Genomic DNA, 14,930 nt, shown 5'->3' on the forward strand with positions numbered 1-14,930 from the left:
AGACTGAAAAATTAGTACATGAGCTGATTAGTGGAATACTATTTGTTATAAATCCCATCGAAGCTCAACAGATTTGTAAGGACGGAAAATATTTCCCTCTTCCATCGCATTTATCATCACTTACATTGGTAGATGATAGATCGTGCACAATCGAGCAGGAATGTGGCCATCGCAATGTGCGCTGCTTCATCGCGATAGAGCACTCAATCAACCTTGCACGCATACAGCAACACCGTCTCAAAACGGCATTCCACTGCACGCCTGATTCACGACGCGCTAAAGAACGGACACGAGAAACTGCAACTCAGTCACAGTGCCCCCGAAGTGGTGTTGCATTTTTAACCTCAATTTCTGACTCTTGATTTCGATGGCGCATCTTATCCATCGGCGGTTCGTAAACATTCTTGCTGTTTGATTCAGTTCACTTTCCCGTCTCCACGTGTTGGATCTCCGCGTTTTTTCCCTAACCGCTCAAATCCATCGATCGATCATATTGATGTCTTAACCGTTTGGCGCTCGGTGGTCCCCATCGTCGTCGCTAGGGACGCCACGAAGCGATTCAATGCGTCGGTCCGCTCTGCTCGTCCTTTCATGCGCGTTCGGATAAAAATAGTGTATCGTTTCAGTTTCCCGCATACCAGCCGACGATTTGTTGACGAGTGAGGAGTGAGATGGAATGGAGCCAAATCGAAAGCGAGAGCGAAAGAGAGCGAGTTTTCATGGTAGAATCGTGAGTGAGTGTAGAAACGAGCGAGCTTAAATGTTTGTCCGTTTGAAATGTTGAGCGAAATGCAAATATAATGTGTGACAATACTTGTTTATGTAAAATAAAGGTACATAAAACAATTAAAAAGATGTGATTTTACATTATGCTGGTGTTTTTCTATTAAATCTCAGCCGAAATTATGATAAAACAATTTAATCATGTATTAATGCCATCAACTACTTACCCGCCATCCTCAAATATCCTAACCCACAGCACGAATATGCGAGAAAATGCGGAGTGAGATAAAACATGTGTTTCCATCTCGATCTGCGAAAATATTCCGCTCATCACTGACAACAAACAGGGCGCGCAAAAAGGACCATCATCACGTCCTCCCAAACAGGAGAGTGAGAGAATGCGAACGTAAAGGTATAACATTCTCATCCCCTCATTTAGTTCTCGCTCTCTCTCGTTGCCCATCTCTTTCTCTTGCTTTCTCACTCGTACCCAGGCAGCAGTTGGCAGAAGGTATTTCACTCTAGCGAGGAATTTTCCGACGCTACCGCCATCTTACCATGGCCACCCCTTCTGTCAACCACAGTTTGGGGTGGTCATCAGACGACTCACTGCGGCATTCAGCCCAAGCACATCACGGTTAGTGTATTTCCACCCTCTAACCGATTCGTACGTAACTGACACGAGAGTTTTCCTTGCGTGGTGAACGCATTTTCCTTCGAACTAAACAGTGGCTAGCTGCAAGTGCCAGTGTGAAAAGTAAAGTGAATCGGGTGTTTGTGCAGTTTTTTTAACGATTAATAACGGAGTTGAAGTTGAGACAGACGTTTAATTAAAATTTCTCAAACTCACTAGACCATTCAAGTGTGCCGGCGGGTGTGTGTGCGTGCATGGTGCGTGGGGATTTGCAGTGAGCGTCATTAATTTCCGTGCAGACACAAAGACATTACACACGTCGCATAGCATAACTACGCAACTTACAGTGGACATAAACATGAAAGAGATAAACATAAACAGTGTGAATCATTCGGAGCTGCTGAGCGGTTGTCAGCCTCCGGTGCCGGTTGCTGTCGGCGTTACCAAGGTGATGGAGGATGGTGTCACCGGTGCAGTGCTGGACGGGAAGGGAAGCAATCAGATTCAAGCCCTGCTGGAACGCAATGAAAATCCGCCCGAAGTTCTGGCTGGCGCCACGCTTCACCGTCCAATGCGAACGTAAGTGTCCGAGGGGTAGAAACGGGTGTGTGGAGGTCGCCGGAAAAGCGAAAAAGGAAGTAAAATTTTGTCTCGATGTGTCACCGCCATTGCGCATGTACACCGGGGTTGGATGCAAAGCAGAAAGGCCACAAACTCCTTCCGAAAAACAGGCGGCATTTTGTGACGGTCAACGAACAATTCTCCGTGCGGACATTGTGTCCCGAATGGTGGGCGTTGGGGGGGAGCGTTGGGCGAGAAAGATTCTTGACCTTCGTGTCTTGCTCCCTTTCTGGCGCATCGCTGACATACGTGAGATAAAGATGAAACAAAGATGGGCACGTTAGATTTAAACGGTATCTGTGAACGTGTCACTCGTTGCGGTGAGTGACATCTGCCTCGAGGCGCCGAAGAATTATGAGCCATGTTGAGTAATACGGACCATGCTTTCGGTGACTTAATGTCATATTCTTTCTTTGTCATATTAGACGAAACAACAACCGGCTGATCTTGATTGTCCGAAGAAGGACCGGGACGCGGAAAACTTCTCGATGCTTTTGGGGAAAACATGTTTGCCTACTATAAAAGCAGATGTAAAGAATGCACGACTGACGCCAAAGTGCTTGCCATTGCGGGGAAAAGAAAATGTGTGAACAGCAACATAAGTGAGAAGAGAACAAAGAAGCATTGCAAAAAGGAGCAGAGAGAGAGAGAGGGATAGAAAAGAAACCTTAAATTCACATTCCACGGCACGTTTCGATCAAAAAGGCAAAGCTTTGCATCCACTTGGTCGGGCGGGCGCATCTGTCGGCGACGGGCGTCGGGATGGAATTGGACGGTTTCGTCACGAAAAAAATTCAAGGTAAAAGTCAAATTGTCGCGGAACGGGCTGGGTAAAAATAAAACCGCCACCATCGTGGTGACATGCGGTGGTGCTTGGGTGGTAGGGCCTTTGCTTTTGAAGCATACCATTACCGAGTAGCATAGAACGGATGGGCCTGGGATGGGCAAGATAAACCAAGATAGGAAGCAAAGAACCGATGTTTTGCTCGTGTCGGTGTCGAATTTATGTAATGCAGGAATTTATGAGCTATTTAGAGAGTGGTTTTACGTCGGGTGAGTAGATTTAGCATGAGGAAGGTGCGGCTCGTGCCGCGTTGGATATGGGCGACAGAATTCCCCTTGAAGTGTAATGGTTGAAAGTGCACGTGTGGGACAGTATGTGTTTTTAATTTAGAATCAGCATCCGTTAGAATTAAACTAGATTCCTCAAATTCTTCACATTCTGCTAGTTTCAAATAATTGTTTGGCATTGTTTTCATTACTGTAAATCTTCCATGTAACCCGTGAGTCGCCAAATCCTCAATGTCTAAAGTATTAGACTTGCAATCCTTTTGTATTTTTTTCCATCACTGTATTTTTAAATGTTGCCAATTATAATTTATTCAATTAAACAAAATACAGTGTTGAATGAATCTGACTCAGAATTATGAATCATTGAGCTAAATGAATGGATCTGAATCCCTAATTCAAAGATTCGTGAGATCTCAGAGATTCATGAATCCTCAAAGGGTTTATGAATCTTTAGAAGTTTACTAATTCTGATAAATTCAGAAACCGTCTAAGAATCTCATATCCTCATAGATTCATAAATCTTTAACCATGAATCCATATAATTTTTTGGATTTCTCCGGAAATTATAATTTTATTATTATATTATTAAATTACTGTTATTCTTGTTGTGTCTGAATTATTAACTTTTATGCAGATGATAAAGTATAAGCACTGCTACCATTATTCGGAAGTGTAGTCTGATGATGTTTATTTTTTGCTAGTTGTTATATTATTTTATTTTCTGTTTTATTGGCTATAAAAGTTGATATTAAAAACACAAAAAACTATACGTTTAGTTATTAGTTTTAACTTCAACTTTATAGTCTCTACATATTGTTAGGTCAGACATATTGTTTTCTCCTAAATGAATTGGTTTAGATTAAGTGCGATCTTTGAACATAATATCAGAAGAAGTCATTAAACATGAACACCTGAACATAAATATTTAATAAAGTTATCATTTTTATCATCAAACACCCGGGAAATAATTTCATAGAATAAATAATCAGACACCTCGAGGACATTATGATATCGTTTTATTTGCCTGTGTCAATGGGAACGCTAATTACCTCATGTCCTGTCAATTTTTAAAAGACATTTTGGCAAGTGCAGCACATTAAACGCGAACATGATAAATCGCCGCTACGAGTGCCTCCGTTTGAAGTGTCTTCCCTTTCAAGACGAACAGTCGCAAAACGCCTTTTGATCCTTTCGTCGCGCAATACGGCGCAAAATGTCACTTTGCCGTAACCCTTCGCTGAGCCGATTGTTCTAAAAGGGAACCGATGTCGTCGGGAAATGGTTTTCACGTGCTTGCGGAGGGTCGTGATGGTAAACAACGAACCCAGCCTGCACCATCCACACATCAAAGTGACCACATATGACCACGGCGGAAGGCGGATGCAGCTGACAGGTTTAGTTGAGTCAGCACCACGTCGGACGCTTTCAGACAACAAAGCACCCAATCGCCCACAACACGGGCGCATTGTCGCTTCGCTACGAGAGCGGTGCATGCAGCACACTGGCAGCGTCGAACACACCTACACTATTGCATTGGCAACGTTCCATCGTTGGCCGTTTTTTGGCTGCGAAGATGGTTTTAGGTGAGAAATTGGCTAGAGAAGCACCGGGCGAAACGTAATTCGCTGCCTTCTTCGCAACGTCAGCGAAGTGCAATGGCGAAAAAAGGGATCCATTTTTCAAGTGCCCCAGCATCACCCATTTGCCCTGTTGTCCAGCTGCACGGTCGAGTCATGTGAGACGATTTTTCATCTCAACCTGCCACTGGGTTGCCCCATTGCACACATTCGGTCGGTGCGATGTGAGCGTGTTCGCGTGCGCTGTCGTGTCACGCTTCACTTTTGGCATTTCGGAATGTGGATACCCGCCCTGGCCGGCGTTGTCCCCGGTGCTTCCCGCTGCGGAGCGACTTTGAAGACTCGTGATCGGCCCTAGGAAGTGGAGCTGGGGGTCACAAAAGGGACCAACAAATAGCAACCTTGTGAGTGTCCGTACGGTCGGCACAAACACACACACCCTAAAGACGGACGGTGTAACATTTTTGGACGGTCGGTTTGTTACTCATCGACCTAAAAATTCCATTCTTCAGTTTTCCCATCCGGACCGCTCTTTTCCCCCACACGTGTTGATGTTTGTTAGGCGAAAATGAATGCGAACGATCAATCGTGCGCGGGTGCGATGGGAGAAAGGCACAGTTTTCACGCAGATGTGATTTATTTTCGTGCCATAAACGACGAGTAAACAACGACAACCGGCTGGGGAGGTGTCTGTATTGGATCGGGCGGGTTTCATGGAGTGAAGGATCTTCAGAACGCTCTTTCGCGTGCAAAGTGATCCGCTTTGTTGATCGGTTGCATTTGGTAGGTTCCGGTTGGCATGGAAACCTGGATGCGGTTGATGCTGGTCAAGGATGGTGTTGGGAGGTTGGGGTGGGCGATATATTTGGGTCGCCGAGGTTAATGTGCCTTTCTATTGCGTTGTTTTTTCGAAATGTTTGCGAAAGATGAAATAGAATGATGATCATTTCATTGTTTGTTTGACTTTTGAGGAGGAAGGTGAACGAATTGTATGAATGAAATGATATGTTTTGGGTTACGATGTAAAGCTAGCAATTTTTGTTGCGTTGGAATACCAACATTATTATTTAATTTAATATTTCGACCTTTTGTATTGTCGTGACTTAACGTTGATAAAAAAATTAACTTCATAATATTTTTGAAATACTTTCTATTATTATTTTTTTTTTCATTTAAATGTATATTCAACACTTGGAAGTGATTTATTAAACATTTTAAAATAAAATCCTTTAAAGCTGGTCCGTAATGTGTGGTTCCGTACCGCTGTACAAATGTTGGTAAACAAAACCGCACTGTGATAGTAGGCGTGACCGCTGGGTTAGCCCACTGTGCAAAAGTAATGCGAATTGCATACATTTAGGCACGCTGTGCAACTGCTGCAAAGTATCAGGACAAGGAACAGAAATTGTTTTTCTTTTATTTCAACAGTTCATTTGAAATTTATATAAATTTAAATTATTTTAATAATAATTGACCAATAATAATTTAATTTTCATATTTAATCATTATTTATATATTTAAATTTTATTGAAATTCGAGTATTTCGAATGTTTCTGTGCTGTAATCTTAGCTCCTTGTTTTTAGTTTTATTGCTGTAATTGCTGTGTTGTGAAATTTTGGTTTATAAAAGGTTTATAATTTCCTGCTAGAATATTTATCTACATTTAATAATTTTCTTTACAGGTTTTCTCCAATCAGTGGCGTATCGAAGCTGTTGAAGAATCTTTATCTGTGCGGAGGAAGTGCTGCCTCGGTGGCAATGATGCAGCAACTCGGTGTGACCTTCGTGGTCAATGCTACCACCGTCACTGAACTGACTGATACACCACTTCCGGCGGAGGATACACGCTATCTAAGAATTCCGGTGAAGGATAACCGTGAGGCGAACCTGGAACGATACTTCCACGAGGTGGCGGACTTGATCGAAGAGGTAGGCGACTTGTGTGAGAATGTGGAATCGTAGTATTGATAATAATATATTCGATTAATTTTTAGGAGTCTAAAGCTGGTGGAGTTGTGCTGGTACATTGTGTGGCTGGTATCAGCCGGTCGGCATCCCTCTGCCTGGCCTACCTGATGAAATACCATCGGATGAGCCTAAAGGATGCGTACAATCACATAAAAGACAAACGGCCCCAAATTCGACCAAACGTGTCCTTCGTCAAGCAACTGATGGACTTTGAGCAGAAGCTGTACGGTATCCGCACCGTCACGATGGTGTACTGTCACGCACTCGATCAGGAACTGCCGGACATTTACGAGCCCGAGTTCCGCACGATGGAAATGTTGTACCAGAAGTTTCGGCGGAACATTGCACGGCGTTAGGGCGTTACCACGTACATGCTTGAAATTATTCCACTTATTCCCTATTAAACTTTAGAATATGCGTGTAAGATGAATGTGACACGGTTGTGAGCGAGTGTTGCATGATTACCTACGTCTCAGCTATTAATACTTCGCACGTGTGAAAAAACCGAAGACTAAACCGTAGGCCGATGGCTAGCGTTAAGACATGCGGCACCGGTCAGTGCGGCTGACCGGTCCATTCTCTACTGATTTATGATAGTATTCTCCTTCTACAACTTTACGATTCTCCAAGCCCCGAAAACGGGGGCACCGAGAAGGGCGTTGTCACTAGAACGGCCCACACTGCATGCACATTGTATGTACTAAAATATTAATCTTTTATTACCTAAATCTAACAAGCGTCAGAAGACAGTGTGTGCAGCTGCTACACAGTGGTGATTATTTGATGTAAATCTAAACTCCGATATTCGTTGCACCATTCTTCGGCACATACGGCGGTTCGAAATGCAAAACGTAAAGCTACGGTACAGTTAAGGCATCAACTTTCCTCAAAGACACAGGTCCCACTGATTCGAAACCAATTAAAAAAAAAAAATTGCTGTGATTGGAACAAATGATAAATGTTAAGCGAAAGAGCAAAGGCAAAGGATTTTGGTTTGATTATTTCTCTGCCGAATTGCGTTTTGCGAGTTGCAGAACTGAGCGGTTGAGTTTGGGGCAGATTTGGTGCGTGTTTTTTTTTAATCAACAGTAGATTTTAACTTTTAAAATCATTTACAATGATGTTGTACTACACACTCGCAAATAAATATTATGAAATAATTAACAGCTGATGGACGATTCGTTTACAGTAGAAAGAAATGTTTTGCAAAGAAAAGTACAGAAGTTCACAAACAATTGTAGAGATTGAAATTAAAGTTTGTAGAGATATTAACATATATTTAATGCATACGGAATTTAATTGTCATTGACAAGAAAGCATAAAATTTAAATATTTAATGGTGTTTAAAATCAATTTTATAAATTTAAAATAACTCAAACATTTGTAGGAATATCAAATGTTTATTTACTATTTATTAATTACTTTACTTACTTTAGTACATTATTTCAAAACGTTTAACTCTTAAATTAAAAATCACTCAAATCGATCGACATTTGTAGAAAGGTTGATCAAAGAAAAAGGGATCATTAATTATATTAAAGTTCTACTCCACATTTTTTCACCTTCCTGTTAAAGTGAGTTTCAAGCTGATCGAGATTTCAATCATACCTTAAAGACCCTTTCCTGGCCAGGGTAATCATTAATGTTGTTTGGAGTAATTCGTACGTGTAAAAGCTTTGAAAGATTCTCTATAATTTTTTCATCTAGTTTCAACGGTCAAGCTTGTTATTAACTACTTTCTAAAGAAAACAAAACCACTGTAACAGCAAACCCCCGTCGTAGATTACACAATCGATTACAGAAGACATGTCAGCGAACCTGGCAAATGGCAGCGTTCCGTCGTATAGATTAAGATAAGACCCACCGTGAACGGTACGCTTGCAATGTTCCAAGCGCCATCACCGTGGCCCGTTATCGAACAGATGTGCGAACAAAGATGGAGAAAAAGAATGTCATCTCAACCCTAGCGAGGGCCCAGCCCAGGCAGCAGTGGGGTAAAGTCCACCAGCAGAATAGCCACGACGACCAAGCAGATCATGGACTGGACAAACCTGACGATCCTCCTCCAACGTCCGTCGGATCCGTCGGTGATGGTGGGTAGAGGCGTTGGGAAGTTATCGAGCCCGCGAAGCTTTATGTTCGATGCGGCTCAGTCAATCACCTTTTCACCTACTTTTGACGACTGACGAAGAACTCGCGCGCGCGCGCGCGCTCCTCGGCAAAGAACAATAATCTTCCACTCTTGCCAACCCGTCGGCGGACATTGTGGGTGGGGACGAGTGTAAACGTAATGGAATGGACCCTCTGCTTCGTCTTCAACCCCCGACTGTCGACCATTTCCTTGGACCGGTCTATACGAGCGGACGGAACGGATAGATGTTTATTCTCTTTTATCGTGTGGTATGCGTCAATAAGAGGAATGAATGGTGAAGAACAAAATCCTCCACATACAAAAAAAAATACAGTCAACGTGATTCGTAAAGCAAACCAAGACGGACTCGAACGGACCAGACTGGACTGCGTGAGCAAAGAACGGGATTTTGAAAATGAAAATGATCAAAAAGCGTGACACCGAACGGGTGATGACGTGTTGTTGTTTGCTAGCGAGAGCTTGATTGTGACAATGCAGTGTTGTTGTTATGGAGGATGTTTTGATAGAGCCTTCCTAAAGGCAGCAATAGGACGGTTGACTGTAAAAGCTGCTTTTTGTTTTGACCAGATTATCAAACCGACCGTTGAATCATATCCATGCGTCATTGGTTGGAAGATATCATCCTATCATTATAGTTGATTGCGAATGGTCATCAGTTAATAAATGATCTGTTATGGTATTTTGACAGCTACATTTTTGAAAATGTTTTTTGTTTCACATTTATATGTGCTGTCAAACATGTATGCTGCAATGTAATGCCAGAGGATTCGGCTTCTATATTACTTCACAAGCCTTAAATATGTGTCCTATCAAGCCATTGCTCTTCCCCCATATACTTCTGACGCCATCAGTTGTGATAGATTTTAATTTATCGCAATCTAATCTAATCTCTTCACAGCTTTTTCCATCTTTAAAAATATTTCCTTTTCTGTTCTTGTTCCATGAAGTCTTTTGAGGGTTAACAATTCCTCGATAACATCAAAGTTACTATTAACACCTCTTATATATAAAAGTATCTGAACAGGTTATATGACATAAGTCAACTGACCTATCTAAAACCACATCTAAAATCAATCAAATCTTTCTACTTTACATTTCAATTGAGCTGTGATGTCATTATTCATATCTTCCACTCTTATCTGGCGTAATCAAGTAGTGTTCCAAGTCAATCTTTCTTTTCTTTAGTAAAATTAAGATTCTTTAGAAAAATTAGTAGAAACATAAACGACGGTATGAAATGTTATATTAAGAGATGTTCAATGTTTTGTAAACGAATAGTTTATTTTCATATCTCAAAATCTGACATATCCTTTCGCTTATAATACGGCAAAAGCCGTCATCATGGAATAAATAAAAAAATAAAAATATCCATTCGCTTACCGAATTGGTTGCTGCCGCAGGCTGAACAAATTTAGACAAGATCAGAATTTTGGTAAGCGTATGCAGCACAGAATATTCGACATCCTATTTTGGGGTAACTCAAACTTGATGTTTAATGTTTTATTAGAAGAAGCATTACTAACCACTAAAGATGTACTGTTGGATGTCTTCTTGTTGGAAGACTTCAGATATTCATATACCTTCTTTTTCGAATCTTTCGCTAATGCAAGCCTTGAGAGAGGCGGCTTTGCTAGCTACAAAATTAACAACAATTGAAGGGTCTGATGAAGACTTTAATCTGTTAAACTCCGTTTAAACTTTAATGAGGTTTAAACTTCGTAGGTTTAACTGATATTTCAACTATGTCTTATTAAAGTTACAGATGAGCAGCAATTATGTTAAGTTATGTAGATCACGTATGAGACATTTACGACTTCCTGGAAGATCGTGCGTATAACTTGTTGTAGCTAGTGAAATAAAAGTGCTTTGAATGTCTGTAAATGTAATTATTATTATTATATACATTAATTTAAATATTTAATATTACAGGCCAGTAGGCAGCTGTAAGAATTGTGAATGAAGTGGCTGTTTTAATATTAACTGGATTATCTTCATTCTCCTTTGGTTTTGTTACCCTAGAGGAATCGATTTAGCTCTGTGAATGGTTAAGCTAGAGCCTTAAAGCAAGAGTTAATACTCCCAATTGCATATGCATGCAATGCTTTCGTTACCCATCATGCTAAGCGGCACTTCAATGCAGTGTGGATCGATCATCGATGTGCCGGAAGACGTTCCAAGTGAATCAATTGAAGTTCTGTTTCGTTTGAAATGAAAATGATTCGATGCGCTCGCCAACGGCCATAAATTACTTCTGGAGCTTACGATCGGTCCGGTAGGCATCCTTCGTTTGTGCCCGGGAGCATATTCCTACACCGTACCCTCCCCCCCATCTTATCTTTATGCATCGGCGGGGCTTATTCATGGTCGATCCTTGTTCATCCGAAATGGCGCTCCTGACCCGACGGTTGCCATTTATTGCATGCATCAAGTGCAGATTGAACGTTTTACAATTCAACGATTTGGTGCATACGTTACAGCGACCGTTGGCCTTTACGGTGCCCCCGTACGAAATTCCATCGGGCGTTCTAGGTTCTGATCTTGTGATCTTGAAAGACACCTTCATTGCATCCCCGGTATGTATCCTGCTGGCGCACACACGGAGCACACCCAGCAGCAGTGCTTTCCATACCTCGGTGAGCGTATTATTGCGCGAAAGTTGAACCACCTCAGCGCGAACCGCTCATCGCTCGAGATCCAAAGCCGGGCGAGTTCAAGTTCGTACATTGACACCATTTCGGGCACTGGGTGTACTTCCGCTTGCCACATCTCTCCCCATCTTTCACCTCATGGCTCGATTGGTTTATTTGTAGGTCTTGGTTGTTGTTTTGTGCCAGAGGAGAGAGAGAAAAAAGGCAAATTTATGCAACACGTTATGCTGCGCGATCAGTCGGTCGGATGGCCGGTCGATGGCATTTCGGGTATGAGAGCACGGTTCGTGATGTATCGATTGGATTGGGGCATTTTCTCCGCCCGTTCGGGTTGAAATGTTTGATAGAAATTTGGGAAGTTGAAGTAGCAGTTGAGCAGAGCGGTTTCGGCTAGTTCGACTGCTAGTTGATACGAATTAAGTGCAATAAAATATGCGAAATGAGAGCATGCGGGAAGAGATACAGTTATCACACTATTTATGCTTTTTTATTGAACCCGACTGTTGACAGCCAAAAGAGAAAACGTCCCAGAATGCTGTTGAGTCACAAACTCAGCTTAGAAAACTGGGTAATTCTGAAAAATTGATCACAATTATTGATATTTTAAATTAGAAAATAATATTCCCGACCTTACCTCACGAAGTGTCGATCTGTATCCATAACCATACCATTCTTAATGGAAACAATTTAGAACCAACTCTGGGAATAGCCCTGGTACCCGCAAGTAATAGTTTTGACATGGTGCATTACACGATAGCCAAACACGTAGCGAATTATTCAACGAAGTGCAGCCGGACGCGCGATTACAGCATCCAACTTGATCCTAACCTTTTACGGCATCGAGCAATCGAGCCAGAACCGAACGGGCAGAGCTTAAAAGATGGCCGACCGGGCACTAATCCACTTCTTCCCCCGGGGCCGGTTTTAACCACCGGATTGTGCAGATGTTAGAGGGTCCCAGTCCCTTGTCGCCACTTCGGTCAAACCGGGAACGACCGTCACGGAGAAAGGTTGAAAAAGGAATCGAAAAACCGAAAACAATCCCTTCCTTCCCGTGCTGGACTTGCTGGGTTGGAGGTTTGCCATGGGAAGTGTCATGGCGGCGGTGGTCTGCGATCGTGCGCAAAAAGCTCTCTTTCGCGTCCATGAAAGCTTCGGAGACTTGGAAGCGAATGGTGGAATTGGTGGTAGATGGGGTGGAAGTGAGAAAGGGAGGGGTTGGTGGGTTTGTGCTGTCTAGTGCAAGCTATTCCGTTCATTGGGTCAATCGTCAGCGCGAGGTGAATGAACCCGCGGTCGTCATCGGCTTATGCCCAGCTTCCCAACACCTCTGCGCTGCAGCGATCGCAATGTCAGGGACGAATTGTGCGGAACAGAGTGAAAGAAAGAGATAGGGAGAGGGTGATAGTAAGAGATAGAAAAAAAAGAGAGAGAGAGAAATGAAGGAAGAGTTAAATACAAGAAAAAGCTGTTTCTTTAATACAAGTAGCCCTATCGTGGTATCGTCACTATAGGTACAGTGCTGTGTCATGAATCATTCTGAATTGGCTCAACATGAATTTCGTTTGTTTTATTGTGCTTTTCAATGCATTAAAGCAATCAATAAAATACTTATGCTATAATTATTGTTTTAATTATTTAATCATTGAAATGTTAAACTTTTCTTGTATCTTTTCTATTAAACAGTTGCTTTTATCGATTAAAACTATTATAAAACGCTTCGAGTAGCAGCTATATAGTAGTTTGTAAAATATGATTTTATTTAAATATCGGTTGATTCAATGTTTTGCACTCAAAAAGGTATACAGGCAATCCCCGATATACGCGGTTCGGATTCGGAGATACGCGGTTTTTGGAAATTTGACAACTGAGCTAGTTTATAGCACAAAATTTAAGCAAAATGGTGAAAAATTGGTCGAAAATACCTCTTATGTCACATAAAACATTTGTTTGTAAATTACTTTAATGTAATATTTCTAAAAATCGCCTGATCTGTTGCATAATTAAATGCAGAGAAGGAAGTCAACTCTGTGACTTTCAGGTATAAACGAAATTGCACCAGGATTCGACTTACGCGGAAATTCGAGTTACGCGGATTTTTCTCGGGTAATAGCGGTCCGCTATAACAGCGTATCTCGGGGACTGCCTGTACTTTTATCAAAAAAAATATTTATAAGTAGTTAAAAGTTGCAAGATTAATTCTAATTTTCCTGAGTAAACTATGCTCTGTCTACTATAAAATGCTAATGTATGCGTTAACATGGCAACCACTGTACGGTGGGTAAGGGTTTGCTAATTTTGCTTCCCTTCCATCCATTTTTTGATCATTAAGCAAGACGTTGGATAAGACAAATCTCGTAATTGTGTAGTGACTGCATACTCAGCATCTTTGCTAGTGTCGGATAAGCCCTGTAGATCTCTCTTTCTCTATTTCTCCGCTCTCTCTCTCTCTCTCTCTCTCTCTCTCTCTCTCTCTCTCTCTCTCTCTCACACACACACACACACATACTTCATCTCAAGTAACACCACATAAAAGGGGTGTAAACGAAATGCAAGCTGTATTTTTCCCACCCGTGGCCCATTTGAGCGAAAAGGAAACGATCGTCGATCAAGATCAGCAAAACAGTGCTGGCGCGGCTGTAACAACACGGGAAATGCCACAGACTTGCTAGGCTTACGTCGTCGATCCACACCGTGGTATTGGTGGCAATGAAAATGGAGCGACCGGGTCCGTGGTCAATGAACTTTCAGGTACGGCTCTCCGAAGAGTAGCCAGCCGCTCGCGCTTAGCGCCGCGGTCAGTTGCGCACGATGACGTCCACACGGTTGTTCGCGCGCGCACAGCTGACGTCCGTAGAGCGGGTTGCGCGCTGACCCACTTCCTTTTGGGCCACCAGTCGACGTCAAGACCCTTTCTGCTGGGAGGGGAGTGGGTTGGGTGTTTTCGGACCGCAACCTCGTGGTCCTACACGCTGCCCGCACGTCGTCATCGCTGTGTCGTGACCGAAAGCGCGTGTCCGTGGCGTGTAGATTCCGTGATTTCCGGATTCGGTGATGCTGTTTGTTTGGCGATGGGTTTGCGGTATCATCGGTATCGCTGCACCAGATAGGACTGGCCGATGGGGCAGACTACATAGCAAAGATAAAGGCAACGCCATTTGCCAAATATGGCTGTGTACTGTACTGGGCACTGTTCCGGCACATTCCACTGCCACAGTTCGTGCAGTTAAGCGGGAGACCCGCCGGGTACGGCGTCAATTTTACGTCACTTTTCGCCGATGCATTATCTAATGCGAGCGCTTTAGCAGTGCTGTTCGGTTAGCGGCCGTGCAGATCGTGATGGTGCCCGCGGCCAAATGGGATGCGCGACTTTGGAAGACTTTGGAAGGACACGATCGAAGCGAGAAAATAGAAAAAAAAACACTCAAACAGCTAACAAAACTAGGACAAAGTCATTTGTGGCAGTGGCTGCAGTTATGTTTCGAAGAGAGTCCCGGGAAGAGTTGGTGGGCCCGGTGGGAAGCGAAATAATAAA

At 42.7% G+C, this 14,930-nt stretch overlaps 1 protein-coding gene across 1 annotated transcript; it reads left to right on the forward strand.

The window, feature by feature from the left end:
- The first annotated feature begins 1,513 nt into the window (after positions 1 to 1,513).
- LOC128303926 (dual specificity protein phosphatase 18-like) lies at positions 1,514 to 7,661 on the forward strand. The gene is made up of 3 exons (XM_053041018.1): positions 1,514 to 1,936; positions 6,310 to 6,556; positions 6,622 to 7,661. The coding sequence occupies exons 1-3, from the start codon at positions 1,716 to 1,718 to the stop codon at positions 6,949 to 6,951; spliced, it is 798 nt and encodes a 265-aa protein (XP_052896978.1). The 5' UTR covers positions 1,514 to 1,715; the 3' UTR covers positions 6,952 to 7,661.
- Positions 7,662 to 14,930: the final 7,269 nt, after the last annotated feature.

This window comes from Anopheles moucheti, chromosome 3 (assembly GCF_943734755.1).
Source record: "Anopheles moucheti chromosome 3, idAnoMoucSN_F20_07, whole genome shotgun sequence".
Taxonomy (NCBI): Eukaryota; Metazoa; Arthropoda; class Insecta; order Diptera; family Culicidae; genus Anopheles; species Anopheles moucheti.